General features: G+C 44.0%; 1 protein-coding gene across 1 annotated transcript in view; it reads right to left on the bottom strand.

Annotated features, from left to right (window-relative positions):
• Positions 1-229: 229 nt before the first annotated feature.
• The window catches only part of tead3a (TEA domain family member 3 a), a gene marked incomplete at its 5' end in the record, with an annotated part of 35,814 nt that continues 14,129 nt past the window's right edge, over positions 230-21,914 (bottom strand). Inside the window, 11 exons of the mRNA XM_056275150.1 lie at positions 230-3,294; positions 8,100-8,252; positions 8,407-8,547; positions 11,704-11,874; positions 11,970-12,103; positions 12,819-12,880; positions 13,016-13,059; positions 13,157-13,267; positions 14,678-14,689; positions 18,094-18,156; positions 18,439-18,503. Of these exons, the coding sequence (XP_056131125.1) occupies positions 3,181-3,294; positions 8,100-8,252; positions 8,407-8,547; positions 11,704-11,874; positions 11,970-12,103; positions 12,819-12,880; positions 13,016-13,059; positions 13,157-13,267; positions 14,678-14,689; positions 18,094-18,156; positions 18,439-18,503 (1,070 nt within the window). The remainder of the gene's footprint in view (positions 3,295-8,099; positions 8,253-8,406; positions 8,548-11,703; positions 11,875-11,969; positions 12,104-12,818; positions 12,881-13,015; positions 13,060-13,156; positions 13,268-14,677; positions 14,690-18,093; positions 18,157-18,438; positions 18,504-21,914) is intronic.

Below are 21,914 nucleotides of genomic sequence, written 5' to 3'. Positions count from 1 at the left end.
GCATCAGCCCTGTGATGGCCTGGCGGCCTGTCCAGGGTGTCTCCCCGCCTGCCCGCCCAATGACTGCTGGGATAGGCTCCAGCATCCCCGCGACCCTGAGAGCAGGATAAGCAGTTTGGATAATGGCTGGATGGATGTTTCAGAAGCCAAATCAGAAATGAATTTGGTGTCGTCTCTTTCGTGGTTGTCTTAAGTTTTATAATGAAGACTAAAGGCAAATGGATTCTGCTGGCACCATGTTATTTTATTGTAGAGAATAAATGAACAGATTGCACTGAGCAGACTTGACCAGAGGAATAAGAAGGCAAAGTCAACCACAGAAAAAAACAAGCTACCTATAACCAGCAGTGGTTCTCAACTCCGACCCAGACGTCTTTTCAGTCTTTAGACCCAATACAACAGATGAACACAACAAACTACCCATCAGAATAAAAAACAAATAGTTTGGGTCCGCACTATTTAAGTAGAGAACCATTGCCCGACAGTAAGTTTTGATTTGATGTCAAACTTGTATAACAGTCTCCGCCAATAAGCTTCAAGTCTTTAGCCGTTCGTTGACCACACAAATAGAAATTTTAAATCAACACACCGTGGCACTTTTTCTCAGTTAAAAAAAAAAGAAAAAAAAAAGGCCATAGGCAGCTTGAAATGTGACGGGGCCGGCTCTAGCCAAAAATTGAGGCGGGTTACCAGAGTTAAAAAGACACGTCCTTTTAATCACACAAAAAAAAAGAAGAAAAAAAAAAGAAGAAAAGAACAAAAGGCAGATTGGCTATTTCTTAGTGTTGTCAGGCAAAATGTACCACAGTGCACTCGAGTGGTGATTTTAGCGTGGCTCCGTGCCCTGATGCTTTTTTTTGTTTTTTTTTTGCATACGTTAGTTAAAAATGACAACTAGCCCAAAGCCACACCGTTTATGATGCTTGGCCGAAACACACCTAGCTGTGCTGACAAAATACAAAACAAGATAATTCACCTGTACAAAATGAGTCTACTAATATTAGTTTGGCTTAGAAACAGTACCATTTAGAAGTGTAGTGTACACGTCCTATACATCAGTGCTGCTCAGGTTAAGGCTTAATGAACCAGAACACATTCTTATCACAACCCATGTGGAGGTAGAAATACTGCAGCCAGCCCACACGCTTTCAAGCTGAAAACACAACAGTATCGTTTTCAATGGACAGCGTCTGTTCGTTCGTTCAAGCTTCGGCTGCCACGTTAGTGTGAGAAACATAAAAAATATACATGGCAAAATATGGAGACTGCTGATGATTTGATGGCAAATTGACTGATCCGCCGTCAGGAAAACGGTTTTACCCAATTCCTTTGTGTTTAAGGAGAAAAATCCACCCAAACAATTTGTGCACAGGCTTTGACCTTAACGTTTTTCCCTTAACATTAAGTACCACTGGAAAACTTGAGCAGCTATCTAGCGCTCCCTGTGAAATGGTGGAGGGCCTCCCCGTTTGTATACCACAGGGCACTCATTTATACATTAACTTAACTTTTACACTGAAAACATGTAATGTCTTTAAACTCGGGCTAACTGGACTTTATGGTTAGAGGCGAGGTCGGACTCTTGTCTAGACCAGGAGTCCCCAACCTTTTTTTGCATGGCGGACCGGTTTAATATTGACAATATTCTTGCGGACCGGTCGCGGGGGATCACGACTGGAATATAAGTTAGTCAATAGCATAATAACATTTAAGTAACGTTTGGATATTAAACACAGCGCATATTTTCCTCGCATGAACACTTTAAAAACATTGCAACTTACCAATATCACTCAATCAGTGGGAGCCCTGGGCTTGTTTCCCTGCAACAAGATGGTCATGACATGCGAGTCATCGGTGGCAATAAAGACGTATTGTAGGTACGACTCGTTGCATTTCCTTTTGAAGGAAACTTTCTTTTTTTTTTTGCAGTCTCAGCCTCTGCTGTCTCTGCGTTATCATCGTTGGACCTTTCATCTCTCCTACCTCTCCTGAAGAAACTCGAGCGACGTTGTTTTTTGACTCACGGTAGCTAGCTAGTTGCAACTGACTGATGACCTCGCGTGCGTTGCATTACTCCAAGTTCAACATCAGTATCCTCATCCTGTTGTGGGCGTGACAGGGAATGGTGAGGAAAGGTGAAGCACAGACAGACCGTGCCAAGTTCAACGTAATTACCGCACAAATAGCCTATAATGTTAATATGTTTATTATTCAGATTTTTTAAAATATTTTTTTCCTTTTTTCTTTTCTTTTTTCTTTTTTTTTTCTTTTTTTGACGCATTATATAGTTTCCTCACAGCCCGGTAGCAAATGCTTTGCGGCCCGGTGCTGGTCCGTGGCCCGGTGGTTGGGGACCGCTGCTCTAGACGATCCCCCAGTTTTAGTTTGTAAAACCAACTAAAGCAAGCCATTCAGTTCCTACACAACAAGGGAACATCTGTTATAGTGTAGTTAAATGAACGCTGACAGGATGCATAATTTATCACGGGGTCTCAAACATCCCTAAAACTGTCAATCACCCCTATCAAATTGAGTGCAAATGCTCTCCGATGGACGCTCCATGTAAATGAGAAGGCCCATAAGTAACAAATCGATGCGTTGTCTTCATTTGCAATGTTAAGCATTGCATATGTTGGATGTTGGAAAAAATAAGTCCTACTGTGTGAAACTACACACCTGTTAAAGCGGACAGTTTTATCCCATCTGTGATAACTTCTGTGACGCTTGCAACTTGACCTTTGTGTGTATAAAAATGCAGTTAAAATGATGTAATAGTTCAGCTGAACGGTGATCTCTTAAACCAGACAGTGAATAATGTGCTGAATATATTTTACATGTTGATTTACTTTTGTGGCTGCTTAATTACAGAAAGAAAACACCACAAAACTTATTCATTACTTACAAAAACTTAAGAAAACTTACTAATTATGATTTCCAACAAGAATAAACCCTCAAAAGCTACACCAAATGAATTTAACTTCAAACCACAGGATCCTCGCATGAATGTGCCGATGGTTGGTGGCAGCGACAGATGCATTCACTCAGCCAGTGTGATGGCGCTATGACTCTGGCTCTATCCGTTATGACGGGGATCTGTGTATGCAAACGTTAGTGTTATGTGTGTCAGAAAGTCTATGGAGAGAGTCTCTGCATGTACATAGCCTGGTGCCGGCCTGAGGTCTAGTCCTTAACCAGCCGGTAAACGTGGTATTGGGCTCCGTGTTCACTGGTGGACACCTCAAACACAAAGGCGATGCAGAGCAGAGTTTCTTGTGTTTCTCTGTTTGACACCACCTGGGGACAGACAGGAAAAAAAAAAAATGACAGAACGTTAAAAAACAAACAGAAATGACAAAACAATTCAAAACTAAAGGGTTGGCCCAAATATTAGAGCATCTAAATATTCAAGTACAAATGAGTATCCGGAAACTCGTTTGACAGGTTGATATTTGAACATAATTGCAGTATTTGGAGGCTTTGGGGTTTTTTCTTCTGCACAGCCACATCAGGAGATTTTATATACAGCATCTTGACTAACAACGCTGCAGAGTAGCCTTAGACAACATCCAAATGCACTGAGTCCTTCTGAAAACAGTTTTTGTAATAGGGGTGCAACGATACTGGTATCAGATATCAAGCAAATACTGGGCTAAAATGGAGGATAAGTAACAGATTTTACCAAAGAGTAAAAGCCATAGCGTAACTTGATTAACTGCATTTTTGGCACACTGAAGCCTGTATTTTTTTAATGGTGGAAAAAACTGATTGTATCTCAATTGTTTTGCACATTGACCCCAAACTAATGGTCTAAGATGGCGCCGTGGACCATAGTCTCAGTTCTGCGCTCTCTTACTTTTTCTGTTTTTGTTTATTTGTTTAGTTTCTAGTGCCCACTCACTGATCACATACAGCACAGAAGAACTTTTAAGTCTCCAGCTGTCCACTGGACAAACTGATCAGACTTTTTTACTGACTTTAATTGAACATTTTAATGAAAGTCTTGCTGAGGTCTTGATCGTTACACCCCTGTGCGGACCATGCCAAAGACACCGAAGGCAGAAGTGAGCCGGACCGCTCGTAAAATTGCAACAGCGGGGATTTAGAACTGTGCTCCTGTCAATCCACCTGGCGATTGTCCGCTCTCTGGCCAACAAGATGGCCAAACTGCTACTCCTAAACGGAAAAAACTCAAGACTTTTCCAGATCTGCCGCCCTGTGTCTCACTGAAATCTGGCTTAATAAGCATATCATGGACAATACACTTCATCTGTCGCAGTTCCAACTCCTCTGGGCGGACCGCGAAACCGCGCTATTGGGGAAAAAACGGGGTGGTGGCATATGCTTCGACATAAACAAAGGTTGGTGTACGGATGTCACAGTGTTGAAGAATTCAGGCAGCCCTCACTTGGAGATCTTTTTCATTGACTGTAAAGCATTCTATTCACCTCGGGAATTTTCATAATTTATTCTGGTCGGTGTCTATATCCCACCCCAGACCTGTCTGTGTTAAAGAGGCATTAGTTTGGTCAAATTACAAACATGGAGCACAAATATCCAGACTCCCTGCTCATTATCCTTGGGGATTTTAACAGAGCAAAACTCGGTCACAAACTACTCAAATAAAGACAGCATGTTAAATCCCCCACCAGAGATAAAAACACTCTGGATCATTGCTACACAGTATTAAAGGACGCCTATCGCTCTGTCCCCCGTGCGGCCCTGGGCCTCTCTGATCACTGTCTGATTCATCTTATCCTAACCTACAGGCAGAAACTAAAATCTACTAAGTCTGTGGTTAAAACTGTGAGGAAATGGACCAATGAGTCAAAACTGGAGCTCCAGCTGCCTCGACTGCACTGACTTGAGTGTTTTTGGGGCTGCATCTACAGACCTGGACGAATTTACTTGCACTGTGACATCTTACATCAGCTTTTGTGAGGACATGTGTGTGCCCACCAAAACCTTCTGTACCGTAAACAAGAATAATCCCTGGTTCACAGCTAAACTCAGGCAGCTTTGTCAGGCCAAAGAGGAAGCCTACAGGAGTGGAATAGGATCTGGTATAACAAAGCCAGAAATACACTCACAAAGGAGATCGGAGTGGCAAAAAGGGGCTACACTGAAAAGTTGAAAAACGGGTTTTCTGCCAATGACCCATCAGTCTGGGGTGGTTTGAAAGACATTACGAACTACATGAGACTATCCCCCCCACACTGCAGGGAACCATCAACTGATGACAACCTAAATGGGTTTTACTGCAGATTTGAAAAGCAAATTTTCACACCCCTCACCCTCTCCAGCCACAATACACAACCAACTGCACTCCCTGCCAGCCACTCTCCCCTCCCCACTGAATCCCCACCTGCACTCAGGATCTGTGTTGAGGACGTGCGCCAGCTCTTCTGGAGACAGAACACCAGGAAGGAACTGAGCCCGGATGGCGTGTCACTCTCCAGTCTTAAAATCTGTTGTGACCAGCTGGCCCCCATTTTCACACTGATCTTCAACAGATCGCTGGAGCTGTATGAAGTCCCCTCCTGCTTCAAGAGCTCCACTATCATCCTGGTCCCAAGAAACCCCGTATCACGGGATTAAATGACTACAAGCCCATTGTCCTAACGTCTGTGGTCATGAAATCCTTCGAGAGACTGGTGTTGGCCCACCTGAAGGAAATCACAGGCCCCCTGCTCAACCCCTTGCAGTTTGCCTACTGAACAAACAGGTCAGTGGATGATGTAGTCAACATGGGATTACACTACATCTTCCAACACCTCGACTCCCCAAGAACATATGCAAAGGTCCTGTTTGTGGACTTCAGCTCAGCGTTCAACACCATCATTCCAGATATCCTCCACTCCGAACTCACCCAGTTCACTGTACCAGCCCCCATCTGCCAATGGATTAAAAACTTCCTGACAGGAGGCAGCTGGTGAGGCTGGGGAAAATCACAACCAGCACCTGGACAATCAGCACTGGAAGACACCCAAGGATGTGTGCTTTCCCCTCTACTCTGCTCCCTCCACACAAATGACTGCACCTCAGGTGACCCGTCTGTTTAACTCCTGAAGTTTGCGGACGACACAACCATCTTTGGCCTTATCTGGGATGGTGACGAGTCTGCATATATAGATGGGAGGTTGATCAGCTGGCCCTCTGGTGTGACCACTACAACCTGGAGCTGAACACGCGCAAAACAGTGGACTTCAGGAGGAGCCCCTCAACACTGCCCCCCTCACCATACTAAACAGCCCAGTGTCCACGGTGAAAACCTACAGATTTCTGGGTTCCACAATCTCCCAGGAACCTAAGATGGGCATCCAACATAGACACAATCATCAAAAAGGCCCAGCAGAGGATGTACTTTCTCCGCCAGCTCAAGAAATTCAACCTGCCTCAGGAACTGTTGATTCAGTTCTACACCGCAATAATCCAGTCTGTCCTCTGCACATCCATCACTCTGATTTGGTACGGCCACCAAACAGGACAGGGACAGACTACAATGGACAGTTAGGTCTGCAGAGAAAATCATTGGTGCCAACCTGCCCTCCATTCAGGACTTGCACACGTCCAGATTCAAGAAATGGGCAGGCAACATCACTGCAGACCCACCACACCCTGGTCACAACCTGTTCCAACTCCTCCCCTTTGGTAGGCACTACAGAGCACTATACCCTAAAACAACCAGCTATAACAACAGTTTCTTTCCATGGGGTGTTATTCAAATGAGTGCTTAACACTGTCAAATCAATCACAAACCATTTTGTATATACTGTACATTGTACGTATACTGGTACGCTCTGTCATGTCCATCTACCTCAGGCATGTATGTAAGTAACCTGCTAACATTTATTTCAGCATCTCTGATATATTCTCTGCACCATTGCACTTAATCACCTCTTATTTCACCTGTATAAGTCAATCCTTGTGTGTATATCTGAAGATTGTCGTGTTGTAGAGTTTTATTCCATTTTAAGTACACAGAGAGCCATGAAACCGGAGTCAAATTCCATGTAGTGCAAACCTACATGGCCAATAAATATGATTCTGATTCTAAGTCTGCACTGTTAAGTAAAAGTAATAGATTGGATCGTTAGTATCAACCGACACTTAAAGATTCAGACTCGGTATCGGCAGTGAAAAATTGCTACTGGCCCATGCTTGGTTTTTATTTCAATTCAAAGGAGACCAGCAGAGTACTGAAAAAAAGAAAACGAGACTATTGCAGCCGACACGGCAGTGAAGAATTTTAATTCATGTCTAATTGGTGTACTGCTAGCATTTATAGCTAGGCTACCTAGCAGCATAGATGACATTGATTAAAGTAGTATTATTTTCAAAATATATGACCAAAGGTAAACCTATCCACTTAAATATGATTGTCCCTCAGTGCCAAGTGAACATGTCACTTCTTTGTAATTCGATCAGCCAAAAACAGTGATGAACATGCGAGTCTGTCCTGTCATCAATCAGCTGATGTGTATTATTATCTACTAGGGGTGTAAGAAAATGTCGATACACTTAAATATTGTGATATTTTTTGTGATGCTGTATCGATTCTCAAAAACACTATCTACTTTTAATTAATAGTTTATATGCAAAGTTTCGTGGTAAACAGTGGTTCATTTTGTGTTGTGTGTAAAACCCTGACCATCAGATAGCATTGTTGTAATCTATCTTAAGCCATTTGACTCTTCCACGTCAACGTAACAACCTAAACTGATATATACTGGAAGTAGCGTAATCACAAAGAACACAGGCCTACGAAATCGCAATATATCGCCTTTCTGACAGCATCGCCGTATATATTGCAATATTGAATCGTAACCTGTATCGTCAGATTCTTGCCAGTACACAGCCCTATTATCTACACAGAAGTGTAAAGGGAACAAACGACCAAAATAGCTAGCTCAATTTATTATCTGTCACCTGTCTTATGGCCTTGATTTGTTTTTATTGTCTAAATCTAGAACAAATATCGTACGGAAAATGTGCTGAATATCCAAAGTTGCAAGAGGTATTCAGGACAGCTGTATTCAAAACACAGGCCATAAAGATAAATACAAGTATTGATATAGATGGATAGAAACACAAAAGCCTACCTGTAGGATGGTGAAGTTCTCCAGTACACTGTTCATCATATATTTCTCTGGCAGGTGTTTGAGTTTATGGATGAAGTTTATCATGTATTCACACATCGGGGAGCGGTGAATACGAAACATACACTTCCCCCCTTCCACTCGGGCATATTCCGTCTGGGGGAAACAAATACACACAAATATACAGGCAAAAATGACAAACACAACTTGGTTTAATGCTGTTTAGTTACGTTCTAAAACGACCCCCCCCCCCAAAAAAAACAAAAAACAACAAAGAACACAGAGTCTGTATGAGAAATGTTCTCCTTACCTCAACTTTCTCAACCACCTGTTTGCCAAAGGAGCAAACTTTGGTAGAGACGCTGATGGTGATGTTCTCTGTCCCACTGTACTGACTGCTAACACCATAAAATACACCGGGACCCTCCTCTATGTCACCGCTCAGATCCGCCTGGAGAGAGCAATAGACAGAGAGTCTGTTGATTTACTGTGCAGTTTATTTTATTTCATTTCAATTATGTTCAAATCTATGCTGTAGAAATTTGCACACATGTACTTCTTGCCAATAAAGTTTGTAAAAAAAAAATGAATTGAGTGAATAGAGAAAGACAATGAAGTAAGAGAGAGTAAAGAGTGGGAGACAATAGATTACAGCTGGATATACACTGATGAGTGAAAACATTATGACCATCTGCCTAATATGCTGTTGGTCCTCCGTGTGCCGCCAAAACAGCGCTGACCCGCCGAAGGGTGGATTCTACAAGACCTCTGAAGGCGTCCTGTGGTATCTGGTGCCAAAACATTAGCAGCAGATCCTTCAAGTCCTTGAAGTTGTGAGGTGGAGCCACCATGGATTGGACTTGTCATTCCAGCACATCCCACAGATGCTCCATCAGATTTAGAGCTGGAGAATTTGGAGGCCAGGGCAACACCATGAACACTTCATCATGTTCCTCAAACCATTCCTGAACAGTGTGTGCTGTGTGGCAGGGTGCATTATCCTGCTGAAAGAGGCAACTGCCATCAGGGAATACCATTGCCATGAAGGGGTGCACCTGGGCTACAACAATGTTTAGATAGGAGGCACGTGTCAAAGTAACAGCCACATGAATGCCAGGACCCAAGTTTCCCAGTAGAACACTGCCCAGAGCATTACAGCGCCTCTGCTGGCTTGCCTTCTTCGCATAGTGCATCCGAGTGCCATCTCATCCCAGGTAAACGATGCACACGCACCTGGTTGTCCACATGATGTAAAAGAAAATGTGATTCATCACACCAGCAGATCTTCTTCCATTGTGGCATGGTCCAGTTCACTGCATGGTCCAGTTCTGACGCTCACGTGCCCATTGTAGCTGTTTTTATTGACTTTGAGACAGCACTAAATGCATTGTATATTGTTAATGAATTTTATTGTTGGCTGTGATGTAATGTGTTGGCACATGCTTTTACAGCCTATTAGATGTATAAATTAGCCGGTTAACCGATCAAATCCTGCCATTAACCGAACAAGGAAAATAATTGAAAACGCCGAATGGGCCGTCGCCACTGAGACATTATTCAAAGAATTCAAAAACAAAGAGGACATTAAAAATGCTATCGGAAGTGTGCCACTTGGCCCAGCTACTGTGACAAGAAGGGTGGAGTCATTATCGGAGGATGTGAATCAACAAGTGCTCAAGGATTTATCAGTTTGTCAATGCTTTTCGCTGCAATTTGACGAATCCCAGGATATGATAGACACTGCACAGCTGATGGTGTTTGTTTGCATGGCTTTTAAGGATTCAGCTACTAAGGAGGCTTTTCTTGCCCTTTTACCATTAAAAGGGAGGACAAGAGGTGAGGACATTTACAAGTTTAAATGTTATGGTCATGATAGCAGCATTCCCATTCATAAGCTGGTAGCAATCACTACAGATGGGGCCCTGGCAATGTGTGGAGTGCGTTCGGGCTTCGTTGCACTGTGCTGTCATGATCCCAATTTCCCCCAGTTTGTGAACTATCACTGCGTGGATCCATCAGCAAGCACTGGCTCGTAAAGTAGCGGACTTGTCTCATGTCATGACAGTTGTTATGATTGTTAATTCGAGTCGCGCAAAAGGACTTCAGCACCGCTTGTTTAAATCTGTATTATATGGGCTTGATGCCGCATATGGTGACTTGATTCTCTACACTGGCATAAGGTGGTTGAGTCGTGGGAAAGTACTGCAGCGATTTGTTGACTTGCTGCCCGAGATCAAACCATTTCTGGAGTCATGAAAAGAGCATGAGGAATTGTCTGATGATGCATGGCTGCTAGACTTGGGTTTCCTCACCGACATAACAGCAAAACTGAACGAGCTCAACTATGAGCTTCAGGGAAAAGACAAAAGACGTGGCACACATGATCAGCGCTGTCAATGCCTTTGAGGCCAAGGTGGGTGTGTGGGCCTCTCAGCTGAGGAAGGGAAGGCTGGTGCACTTCCCAAACCTAGAAAAAAATATCACAAAACTTCAGAAACAAAGATGCTTTTCTCCCGCAAGATTTCTGCACCCACCTGGAGAAACTGGCATCCGAATTCAACGGGTGTCTTCAGCAGTTAAACGACATAGGGGAGGTTGTTGCATTTATCTCAAACCCTTTCCTCCCCATTGAGATTGAGGAGATGTCTGCGAAATTCCAGCAAGTATTTGCTTTACCAATCGGAGTGGACATGGAGATAATTGATTTGCAAAATGACATCGAGTTGAAAGCGAGATCAAGAGACAGTGACTTTTGAGTCTTGTAAACACTGAAAAGTTTCCCCTCCTTTCATCTTGCGCACTTAAGGTGAAGGCCTACTTTGGATCGACATATCTCTGTGAGATGGCCTTTTCACAGATGAAAATAATCAAGTCAAAGAACAGGTCGTCTAACTAACAGACATCTCACAGTCGGTGTCAGACTTGCTGTATCGAACTATGAGCCAGACTACGGAGCACTTACTGGTAGTGTGCAATCACAGCCATCACACTGAATGTGTGTGTGTGGGGGGGGGGGTATCTCATCCACAGCCATCACACTGAATGTGTGTGTGTGTGGGGTGGGGGTGGGGGGGTATCTCATCCACAGCCATCAGAGTGAGTGAGTAGTGCCAGTTTGAAATATGATCTGTTGTAGGCTATTGTTTACAAAAGGATATGATCCGTGTTGTATGCTGTTTAAAAGGGAAAGTGAAACAGTACGGCACATGATTGGCTTAGGCCTGTAAGTGACTGATTGTTGAGGTTATTATGAATGGTGAACGAGTGAAAGGCCTGTGGAAATATTGAACATTTTTAATGAGTGTTGTTGTACCTACTTCTGATTATACTATTCGTATGATTAAATGAATACTGCCTGTTGTCATAATTAAATTATAATTGGCTTGTGATCTTGGTGGGAGACAAATATTTGATGGGGGCTTTGAAACAAAATAATTGGCTTATGACTGACAGGTAACGAAATAAAGTGTTAAAGTGGAACTACATTGTGGGCTTGCTTTTTTTTTTCTTCTTGTTTTGCAAGTGGTAGATCTTGGTTTACATTTGGACTTGGGATGTGATCTCAGGCTTGTACAGGTTGGTGACCGTTGCTGCAGAGTGTACTGACCCAGAACTTGACCAGGAAGAAAGCGTTGTGCGGTCCGTTCTCATAAAGCTCCTTCAGGCCTCCTTTCTTCTCGGGGAACTTGTCGTAGATCTGCCTGACGTCTACAGACTCCAACACAGGGTCACTGAAGCCCGGGTCTGACTGGCTGATGTGTACGAAAAGGTGTTTATACTGCAGGAAAAGGGCAAGAAGGATCGATATTGTCAGATAGTTTTCACAAACTGTGTAGTATAGATGTGTGTGTGTGTGTGCGCGCATCTGTGTACCGTTTCGTTGTCTTTTTGCGCCTCCATAAAGGCAGAGTACTCCAGCAGGCGTAGCTTGTCCGAGGCGATGGTTCTGTCCTGCCATAGTGCCGTTGGTACAGCTGCAGGACGAGGGGTTGGCATGGGCTCATAACCTGTTAACCATTCAAATACAGTGCACATAAAACAACCATACCACTGATGACATTAATACCACTACTACTACTTTTGGCTGCTCCCATTAGGGGGCGCCACAGCGGATCATCCGTTTCCATCTCTTCCTGTCCTCTGCAGCTTCCTCTGTCACAGCAGCCACCTGCTTGTCCTCCCTCACTACATCCATAAACCTCTTTGGTCTTCCTCTTTTCCTCGTCCCTGGCAGCTCCATATCCAGCATCCTTCTCCCAGTGTACCCAGCATCTCTCCTCCACACATGTCCAAACCATCTCAATCTTGCCTCTCTTGCTTTGTCTCCAAACCGTCCAACCTGAGCTGTCCCTCTAATATACTTGTTCCTAATCCTGTCCTCCTTCATCACGCCCAATGAAAATGATGACGTTAATACTCGGTCATAATATTCAGCCATACTGTAATACATTGTCGTTATACTTAAGTTATTTTATATATCATATATATTATCAATCATAATATTCAGTCATAGTACTCAGTTTATTATAGTCAGTCGTAATATTGAGTCTGGGGTGTGTGTAACATTCAGTCACAATACTCAGGTTGTAATACTTGGTCGTAATACTTGGTTGTAATACTCAAGTCGTAACACTCGGTCACACTACTCAGTTGTGATACTCGGGTCGTACTACTCAGTTATAATACTCCTTATAATGCTCAGTCTGGGTGTGTGGGACTTACTGATGGCCGTGGGGACAGGAGCAGGTAATGTAGTGTATGGGGGCTGTGCAAAGGGCTTGATGCTGGGAAAACAGATTAAAAAAAATACATAAATATAAGATTCGGGAAAACAACTGCATTAGCTTAAGGAATACAAAATTATACAATTTTGGTTGTTGAACAACAAATAAAGAAGATTATGTGTTATGGATACCTACTCCTGAGAATGTCCAGACTGTCCTGGGATCGGACTTGGCCAAAACTACACCAGGCAGACAAGAGATGAGCAATTAAGGCTGTGAATGTAAAAAAACAATGGAAAAAACAGGTGTGTGTGTGTGTGTGTGTGTGTGTCTCACCCTGACGGGTGGAGGGAAGGGAGCTTGGGGTTTCATCACGCTAGCAGAGACAATCTGAGCGGATGAGAGGTTGGCTACAGTCTGTAAGGCCTTATCTTTGGATACCTGGTCCTGAGGTGGAGAGGGAAAAGAGAAGGCAGCACAGGAAACACAACTCTCAGTTTTCATTCATGCCCTGCCTTCAGAAGTCAAAACGACAAGTTCAGATAATATTTGGAAGCCATTGAGCACAGCCAGCCAGCCAGCCAACTTGCATTTCAGCGTGGTGCGATAGACAGACAGGCTGGGGAGTAGAGAGAAAAGATATCACAAGGGATGTCCCGATCCAATCCCAGAGACCGGTATCGTAGCCCATCAGGACTTACTTTGATTGATTTGTATTGACTTTATTAAGCCTGATCAACTCTCAACCCTTTATTAATTTTACCCCCTTTTTGCGCTAAGTTGAGGTGTTGTGAACCGATGCTATCCACACCTCGCAGTATTGTGGCATGTGTCTTAGAAAGCCAGTAGTGCTGGGCAACATGGAAAATAATATCACCATGAGAATCAAGGGAATTTTTGGGGGGGGATTTTTCCCCCTTTTTCTCCCCGCTGTATTTGGCCAATTACCCTATTTATCGAGCGGTCACTGCTGCACCCTGTGCCGGTCCGGGGAGGGCTGCAGACTACCATATGCCTCCTTTTCACCTGACAGTGAGGAGTTTCACCAGGGGGACACAGCGTGCGGCAGGATCACGCTATTCCCCCCAGTACCCCTTCCCCCCCAAATAGGTGCCTCGACCGACCAGAGGACACGCTAGTGCAGCGACCATGGACACATACCCACAGACACGGCCAATTGTGTCTGTAGGGACACCTGACCAAGCTGGAGGTAACACGGGGATTCGAACCGGCGATCCCCGTGTTGGTAGACAGTAGTCCACCACGCTACCCAGACTATTATGATATCTGCTTACATATGCAAAAATACCACGTTTAAGAATCTGAGGTTCATCACATTGAACTGTTGGACAGCTGTGATGCCATTTTCTTTCCTTATGCATATCTTACCTTATTGGGTTTACTAACTATAACACAGTCAGTGTTTTAATGTGCAACTGTATTATGCATGAAAATATAAATAATGCATTGGCAATCTATATCAGCAGATACTGAATATGAAATAACTTGAGTCGGACGCAAAAATAAATAAAATAGAAATAATAAAAATACCAACTTGATTGGGACATCCCTATGCATATCACAGAGCAGGGGAGCCGTAGAGAGCAGGACAAAGTGCAAAGCACTAACAGGGAGGTAGGTAAAGCGGGAGGTTCACAAAACTAGCAGGCTAGTATTCAGACAGCTATCTGGGGCCATCACCAGTAGTTTTTACACTTAAAAGTATTGCCACTAAATATTAATGTCAGGGTTTCTGGGGGTATGGCAGCAGGGTTGGTCTGTGGACCTGCAATAACGTAATGACAACCACTCAGCACAAAGCCTCAAGCAGAAAACAGTAACCGAACCCAAACTTACCAAGTTCATGGCCTACGGCAAAGAAGACACACATCATTAATGGACTTCAACACATCGAGGAAATAAGTGGGTCACACACTTACCACCAGGCACAGAGCACAAGGGAAAAACACATTCCTGACCCACCCGATAAACACAGTTGTCTACGGTCGGAACCTACATATCAAACATCTCACCTAATATTAACACGGTGGGATTCTCCCCATCAATTACACTGTGGTGTCATAATGCCCGTCACTGATAATAGAAATACACAAAACAAGGAAGTTTGGTAACTGTGAAACAGTGCATTAGAGGGAAGTTGTTCAGATAACACCTGTACAATTTGGCACGTGCAGTAAAATATGCTGACTTGGGTTAGTGCAACACACAGACTGTTTATCTCGTGTAATACGTATATATTACACTTGTTTTTACACTTATGCATACATTATCTATATGTTGATTGTGCTGCAGATGTGTGTCTATTTGTATTTTGACTATTTGTATATATTTTATTTTCTATTTTGTACCACCGGGGAGTTGCACTTAATTTCGTTGTACAGCTGGGCAATGACAAATAAAGGCATTCATTCATTCATTCATTCATTCATTCATTCATTCAAATACTTTTGGAGCAAAATCATCCGAAGTGAAATCGAGAGAAAAAGTAAGACAGAGGGAAAAATAAAAACGTAGGACATGACCTTCAACTAGAATGAAGAGAACAGGAATGCAGGCAAGGAGAAAGATCCAGATCTTTATGTGCATGTAAATAGATGCTCGAGAGGCATAAAGGAAATCTGTGTGCGCACCCGCACTGAATGCATTCACATGCCCAGAGCCACTTTGGTTTTGACTTCTGGCTCAAAACGGCAAACAAACAACAAACCTCAAAATAAACCTCCCCCTGAACTCTGCTAGGATGGATTATTATTATTATTATTATTATATAGTCATTCAGAAAAGGTCACGGTCATATCAGAACCTCTGCTGCAGCATCACCACTAAAACTAAGTGATGCCACATGACTCCAAGCATGGAGGCTGAGTGTGTGTGTGTGTGTGTGTGTGTGTGTGTGTGTTAACGAGACCTTCAGAGTCAGTGTTCTCTGTGTTTTATAGTCAATACTAGCTACCTTAAGACGAAAAAATTCCCGCCTCGACTGGAAAGTTCGACAAACGTCCCGTATTTATCGGAACGGTAACGCCGTTATATTTTCGCTGACATCGAGGCAATGTTGACGGAGGGGCCCGTGGGTCCGAAAGCGAATAATGACGAGTGCGAAGTGGAGATGGATAAAACGACTTATGTTACATCTTAGGCTAACGTGAATGCCGTGATATCGGATAACGTGATGGCATTTCTGTTTAAAATTTAGCACCATCGGACGGAAGAAGGCTTTTTTTCAACTGCGCTGACTTTTTCCGGTGTCTTTTTTCCCCCCGGTATTTGCTGAAAGCCGGTGTAGCCTACAAGTAAGCTGAAATGAGTCCAACTTCTCAAATATTACACAACCAAATGGATCTGTTATCCTTGCACTTTATGCAGAAATGCCTCATAGAAAAAGAAATGGACTGAATATGGAGTGGGGGAGGTTGCTATTAAAAGTTTAACTTCAGTTAAGGTTGATTTTTTTCGTTTTGTTACCCCCCCTCCCATTTTCTTCCCAATTGTATTCGGTCAATTACCCCACTCTTCCGAGCCATTCCGGTCGCTGCTCCACCCCCTCTGCCGATCCCGGGAGGGCTGCAGACTACCACATGTCTCCTCCGATACATGTGGAGTCGCCAGCCGCTTCTTTTCACCTGACGGTGAGGAGTTTCTCCAGGGAGATGTAGCACGTGGGAGGGTCATGCTATTCCCCCCCAGGTCCCCCTCCCCCCTGAACAGGCGCCCCAACCGACCAGAGGAGGCGCTATTGCAGAGACCAGGACACATACCCACATCCGGCTTCCCATCTGCAAACATGGCCAATTGTGTCTGTAGGGACGCCCGACCAAGCCGGAGGTAACACGGGGATTCGAACCGGCGATCCCCGTGTTGGTAGGCAACGGAATAGTCCGCTACACTACCCGGATGTCCCATTAAGATCGATTATTAATTCCTGAGTTGTATGTATAGTTGAGGAAATTATTGACAGCTTGTGTATAGTTTAGGGATGTGCATTCGGCCTGATTTCTCCGGCTGAGTACTCGCATGGAATTAGAAATGAGTCCTCAGCTCACCGGTGCACATATTACACATGAACATTAGATTCGCTCGTCACCGGTAAGTCTTACCATTCCATTAACTGCTAATATTTAGGTGATTCATTTCATGAATCTTCAACATAACCATATGCAAATTAAATGAGTTTATTAACTATTAGCTGGGTAATCTGCTCACAGGGGCGTCGTCAGACAGTGCTGGTAAATGATGAGGCGTCAGATTGGTTTTCTTCATCTTTTGTTTTGTTTTTATGATTGACTCATGTATGATTAGTCATAAAAGTGTGCATGATTAAACGGTTTGGTTTCATTTTGCATATTTTGCACCCAACTGTTGATCAGTCGGTTTCTCAGAATATCTCCAAACCTTGCTGTGCTCGGCCATCGCCATTGTGTGAGGATGGCATGACGTGCTGGAATCATAACTGTTAATGGTCCTGTTGAAATTAATGTAACATTTATTCAACAGTTGTATATAGAAATATTATAAACATGGATTTATTAGTGTTTATCGGCATTTTAATCATCTATTTAATTGAATTAGTCTCATGTATGTAGTATGACTACACTAATGCTTGTGTCATCCTTGGTATATTTCTTTTTATGAATGTGAACATGCTGTAAAGACAGAGATGCAAACAAAATATTGTAGTTATGCACCTTTTTAACAAGCTATGCTTTGCATATGGCCTTTTCCTTTCTTGTTGTGTAGTTTGTCTAAACACCCCAGACTGAATGGAGTCAGGAGTCATGGTAGGTCTATCAGACACTGCCAACAGGGAGGAAATCCACAGGGAAATCCAGACGCGCTAAATACCTCGGAGTCACCAAGGAGGAGCTGGACGAAATGACAAGGAAAGAGACGGCTGGGTTTTTTTTTTTTTTTGTAGTACTGTTCCCACTGTGACCCCAACTCGATAAACGGCATAGAAATGGATGGATGGGTAGGTAGATATCTACATTTACAAACCTAACCCTCGCCCCTGCACAGACATTTATGGAGATTGGGTTTTGGCCGAGAGCAGAGTGTGTCAGTGAGTGAGTGTACCTTGAGTTTAGACTGAATCTCACGAGACTTTCTCCTGGCCAAGACCTGCAGGTGACTAGAGACCTGAAGAAAGACAGGATGAAGGGAAGGAAGGAGGAAAAAAAGGGAAAGGAGAAGAAAAGAAAAAGGATGTGACTAAAGAGGAAAGAAATGGCATGCGTGATGAGGTCAGCACCCACCTTGATGCCCGCCTGATATTCTCGTACCCTCTTGCGTGCCAGAACCTGTATGTGACTAGACACCTGAATATGAGGAGGGGGGGGCAAGGTCACCACATTAAACACACTCACAGAATCATACAAACAAAAGCTACAACATTTAAATTCACATTCTACTGTCAGTGTCATACAAAAATGTCTTCACTGGTGGAGACCAGTTAACGTAAGTGTGATGTGATGGGGTGAAGCAAGAACATGAGTAGTAATGCAACCAACCAAAGCTTCCTTTATACTAGCTCAGCACTTAAACATTTAAAATTTAAATCATTCAGCTATGTACTTCAAGAGCCAATTGCCTGTCCATACCTGTTTGCGTGTTCGTGTCTTTCCTGTACGCAGCTTGATGTAGCGAGCTATCAGTTCATTGCGACCTAGGAAACACAAAAGCGTTTCAGTAAGAAGGATGCAATTTTACAAGGGTGTCTCCTCGCCTGCCGCCCACTGACTGGTGGAATAGGCTCCAGCATCCCCGCGACCCTGAGAGCAGGATAAGCCGTTCAGATAATGGACGGATTGGACAACAGGTAATTCCAACCAAGCAATCTAATTGGCCAACTAGATATTTAGAATGTGATCAAATCAGCATGACCGCACGCCTTAGCCATGCTCAAATGAAAAAATGCCTCGTCACTGTAAATATTACTTCGCCATTGATTAGAACTATACATATATCCATGGCAACATTGTAACTGCCACTATTAGAGTAGAGCAGGAGCAAAAACCGGTACCTTGTAATATTGATACAAAATAGATAATTTTTGTTGTTAATTTTGAATTATGTGGCGGACTTAATTTGATGAGTTCATCCGAGGATACTCGACCTGATGATGATGATAATTTGATGAATGGTAGGAAGGGAATGAGAAGAGAACATAAAACCAAAACCAAAAACGAGAGATATTCTCAAATGAACGGCTCAATTAGAGAAGTTTAGGAATGAAATCACTATGTCCAGGTCAACTTCTTGGGCTGTCAAATGTTTCCAGGATCTGTATCTGAAAAACACTAAGCAAGTTATGGATTATGCAAGCTGATCTCAACAGCATTCTCCGCAAATTTGATGGTTCAGTTAGAAGTAACCAGAATCGGTCCTAACTACCATCGTGTTGAGAGCTTACAGAACTCGCCACAAGCGCCTCGGCCCTGACCGCATCACTGTCATGCCAATAATGACAGTAAAGCACACCCTGTTGTGTAATAGTCCCACAAGGTGAAGCCATTGTGCGATGTATTGGGCTGGGTGTTTGTTCCGGGCAAGTTCCACCGGCTACCGCCAGGGGGCAACTGTTATTTTCATGTTGTGTTTTTGTTTGTACTTCCTCGCTCCCTCTCGTACCATTAAAGTGTAACTATCGCCTGGTTCCCGTTATTATCTTCACGTTATGTTAGTGAAGTACTGTAAGGTCAGTACTGTCACACAGTGAACGTAACAAAGTGGCGATGAGCACAGTACATCCGGCGATTCTCAACAACACTTGGGTGGCGAAGAATCCCGTTAGTTTGTGGTGGCTAGCATTAGCATTGCTAGAGGTGGTGCCGGCCTATCTGCGGATACACAGAGAGATGGCAGGGATCATTGGTCATATTGATGCCTGCAATGAGTTGACGGAGCAGTGGTCGACATGTGTGGAGAGGTTTGAACATTTTGTGCTGACAAATGGAACTGAGGGCGAGAAGCTCTGTTTTTCTCAATGTGATCAGGCCGGGAACTTATGGTCTGTGGCGCAGCTTATTTGCCTCAGATAAGCCGGGAGAGAACATTTACAATTGGGCACTGGACATACTACAAGCCCATTTCTCCCTGAAGCCCATTGTGATTGCTGAAAGATATCACTTTCACAAAAGAAATCAAGCGGAGGGGGAGACCATAGCACAGTATACTGTGGATCTGAAAAAAGTGTCAGAACACCGTGTTTTGGGATTATCTGCAGGATGCACTGAGGGACAGGTTTGTCTGCCGCCTCAACAGGGAGTCCATCCAGAAGAGACTACTAACAGAGGCTGCCCTCACCTACCAGAGAGCAGTGGAAATTGCCATCTCTATGGAGACAGTAGCAAGGGAGTCTCAGCAGCTTAGCAGCTCCTTGAAGGTGAATGCCATGTCCCTCTCATCAACTCCGGGGGGGACATGCACCCGGTGTGGTAGGTCAAATTATACTGAAAGTGACTGCTTCTACAAAGATCAGATCTGCCACCACTGTGATAAGAAAAGCCACATTTCATGCACATGCAAAGAGAGAAAGCAGGGAAATAAATCAGGAAACACAGTGAGGGAGAAAAACAGAAAGAAATGGAAGGAAAATTCAAGGAGACAGATTAATAAACTGGACACTAGTGCTAAGCCGAGTGACACTGATATGACAGATTCAGATGCTGAATTAGCCCTTCACATGGAGGATGGAGCTAATGATGGGACATGGAGAGAAAATGTCAAACAGCAGGACAATCCAGCCTGTTCTGTAATCTGGGTCAGGCCAAAAGTAGAGGGGCAAACAACAGAGATGGATTGAGACACTGAGGCAGCAGTCTCCCCTTATTTCAGAGAAGCTGTACAAGGCATTGTACAGGACAGTACAATACAGGAGTGCAGCTGAACATGGCCGAGGACACCATGGCAGAGAATACGTGTGGATTTTGCTAGTCCTTTGGAGGGACATATGTTTCTGGTTGTGGTGGATGCCCAGTCTTGGCTGTGTTGGATGCCCAGTCTAAGTAGCTGGAAGTGCAATTGATGGAATCCACAACCTCTTAAGATTATTCAGGCTCTGAGGACTTTGATCAACCATCATGGTTTGGCTGAAGTGTTGGTCAGGGATAATGGTTCACAGTTCACTTTGAGTGATTTTGTGGCTTTTCTCAAAGCGAATGGAGTGAAACACATGCACTCTGCACCCTTTCACCCAGCCACAAATGGTTTGGTGGAATGTTTTGTGCAGACACTTTAGCGGTTGTTGACAGCATCCAGGGGGTCAACCAATGTGGGACATAAACTGGATTCGTTCCTGCTCGGCTACAGAAATACTCCTCACGTGACAACTCATGATTCTCCTGCCATGCTCTTCCTCCGCCGTCGGCTCCGCTCCCACTTCGATCTCCTTAAACCAAGTGTGGTGGCTGTGGTGGATCAGGCACAGGCAGACCAGTAGGGTTGCAGGGCTCCATTCGCCAAGGAAAAAAGGTTGCAGTTGGGGACTCTGCTGGTCCATGATTATAGGCGGGGGGAGGAGAAGTGGATGCAAGGTGTGGTCGTGTCTCTGGTGGGGCCAGTGTCTTAGCTGGTTGATGTGGGCTCAGCACTACACTGGAAACGCCACACAATCCAGATGTGAGCCTTTGACCCGGAAATGCTCGTGCCCTGAGAGACATTACAACTTGCCTTATTGGAGTCAAACGGCTACTGTCCCCATAAAAAACCTTGTGGCTATTCCCCCAGCAGGTGGGCAGGACCCCCCCCTCCCCAGAAATGTTACCCAAACGGAGGCAGCCAACCCAGGACCAACAGAAGAATCAGTGGAGGCTGATGCTCCTCCAGACACTAATAGGAAGTACCTTTCACGGGTCATCAAAACCCCCCAACCACCTCAACTTTTAATGGGCCTTTGGTACGGTGCACTCCCCCCACCAGTTTAGTTAGCAAGACTTGTCTCTGTGGCGAGGCAGAATAATCCCAAGACAGACTCGAAGTAGGGCAGTGTCGTGGAAAAGACATATAATGATAAGTTATTATAAGGTATTCAGTGTTGTTCTGTTGGAACATCTCATGTGGCATTAATAATCAGCAG

The sequence above is a fragment of the Lampris incognitus genome, chromosome 2, assembly GCF_029633865.1.
Source record: "Lampris incognitus isolate fLamInc1 chromosome 2, fLamInc1.hap2, whole genome shotgun sequence".
In the NCBI taxonomy this organism is placed as follows: domain Eukaryota; kingdom Metazoa; phylum Chordata; class Actinopteri; order Lampriformes; family Lampridae; genus Lampris; species Lampris incognitus.
Note: the sequence above shows the minus strand (reverse complement) of the source record. Positions and strands in the feature narration are given on the sequence as shown.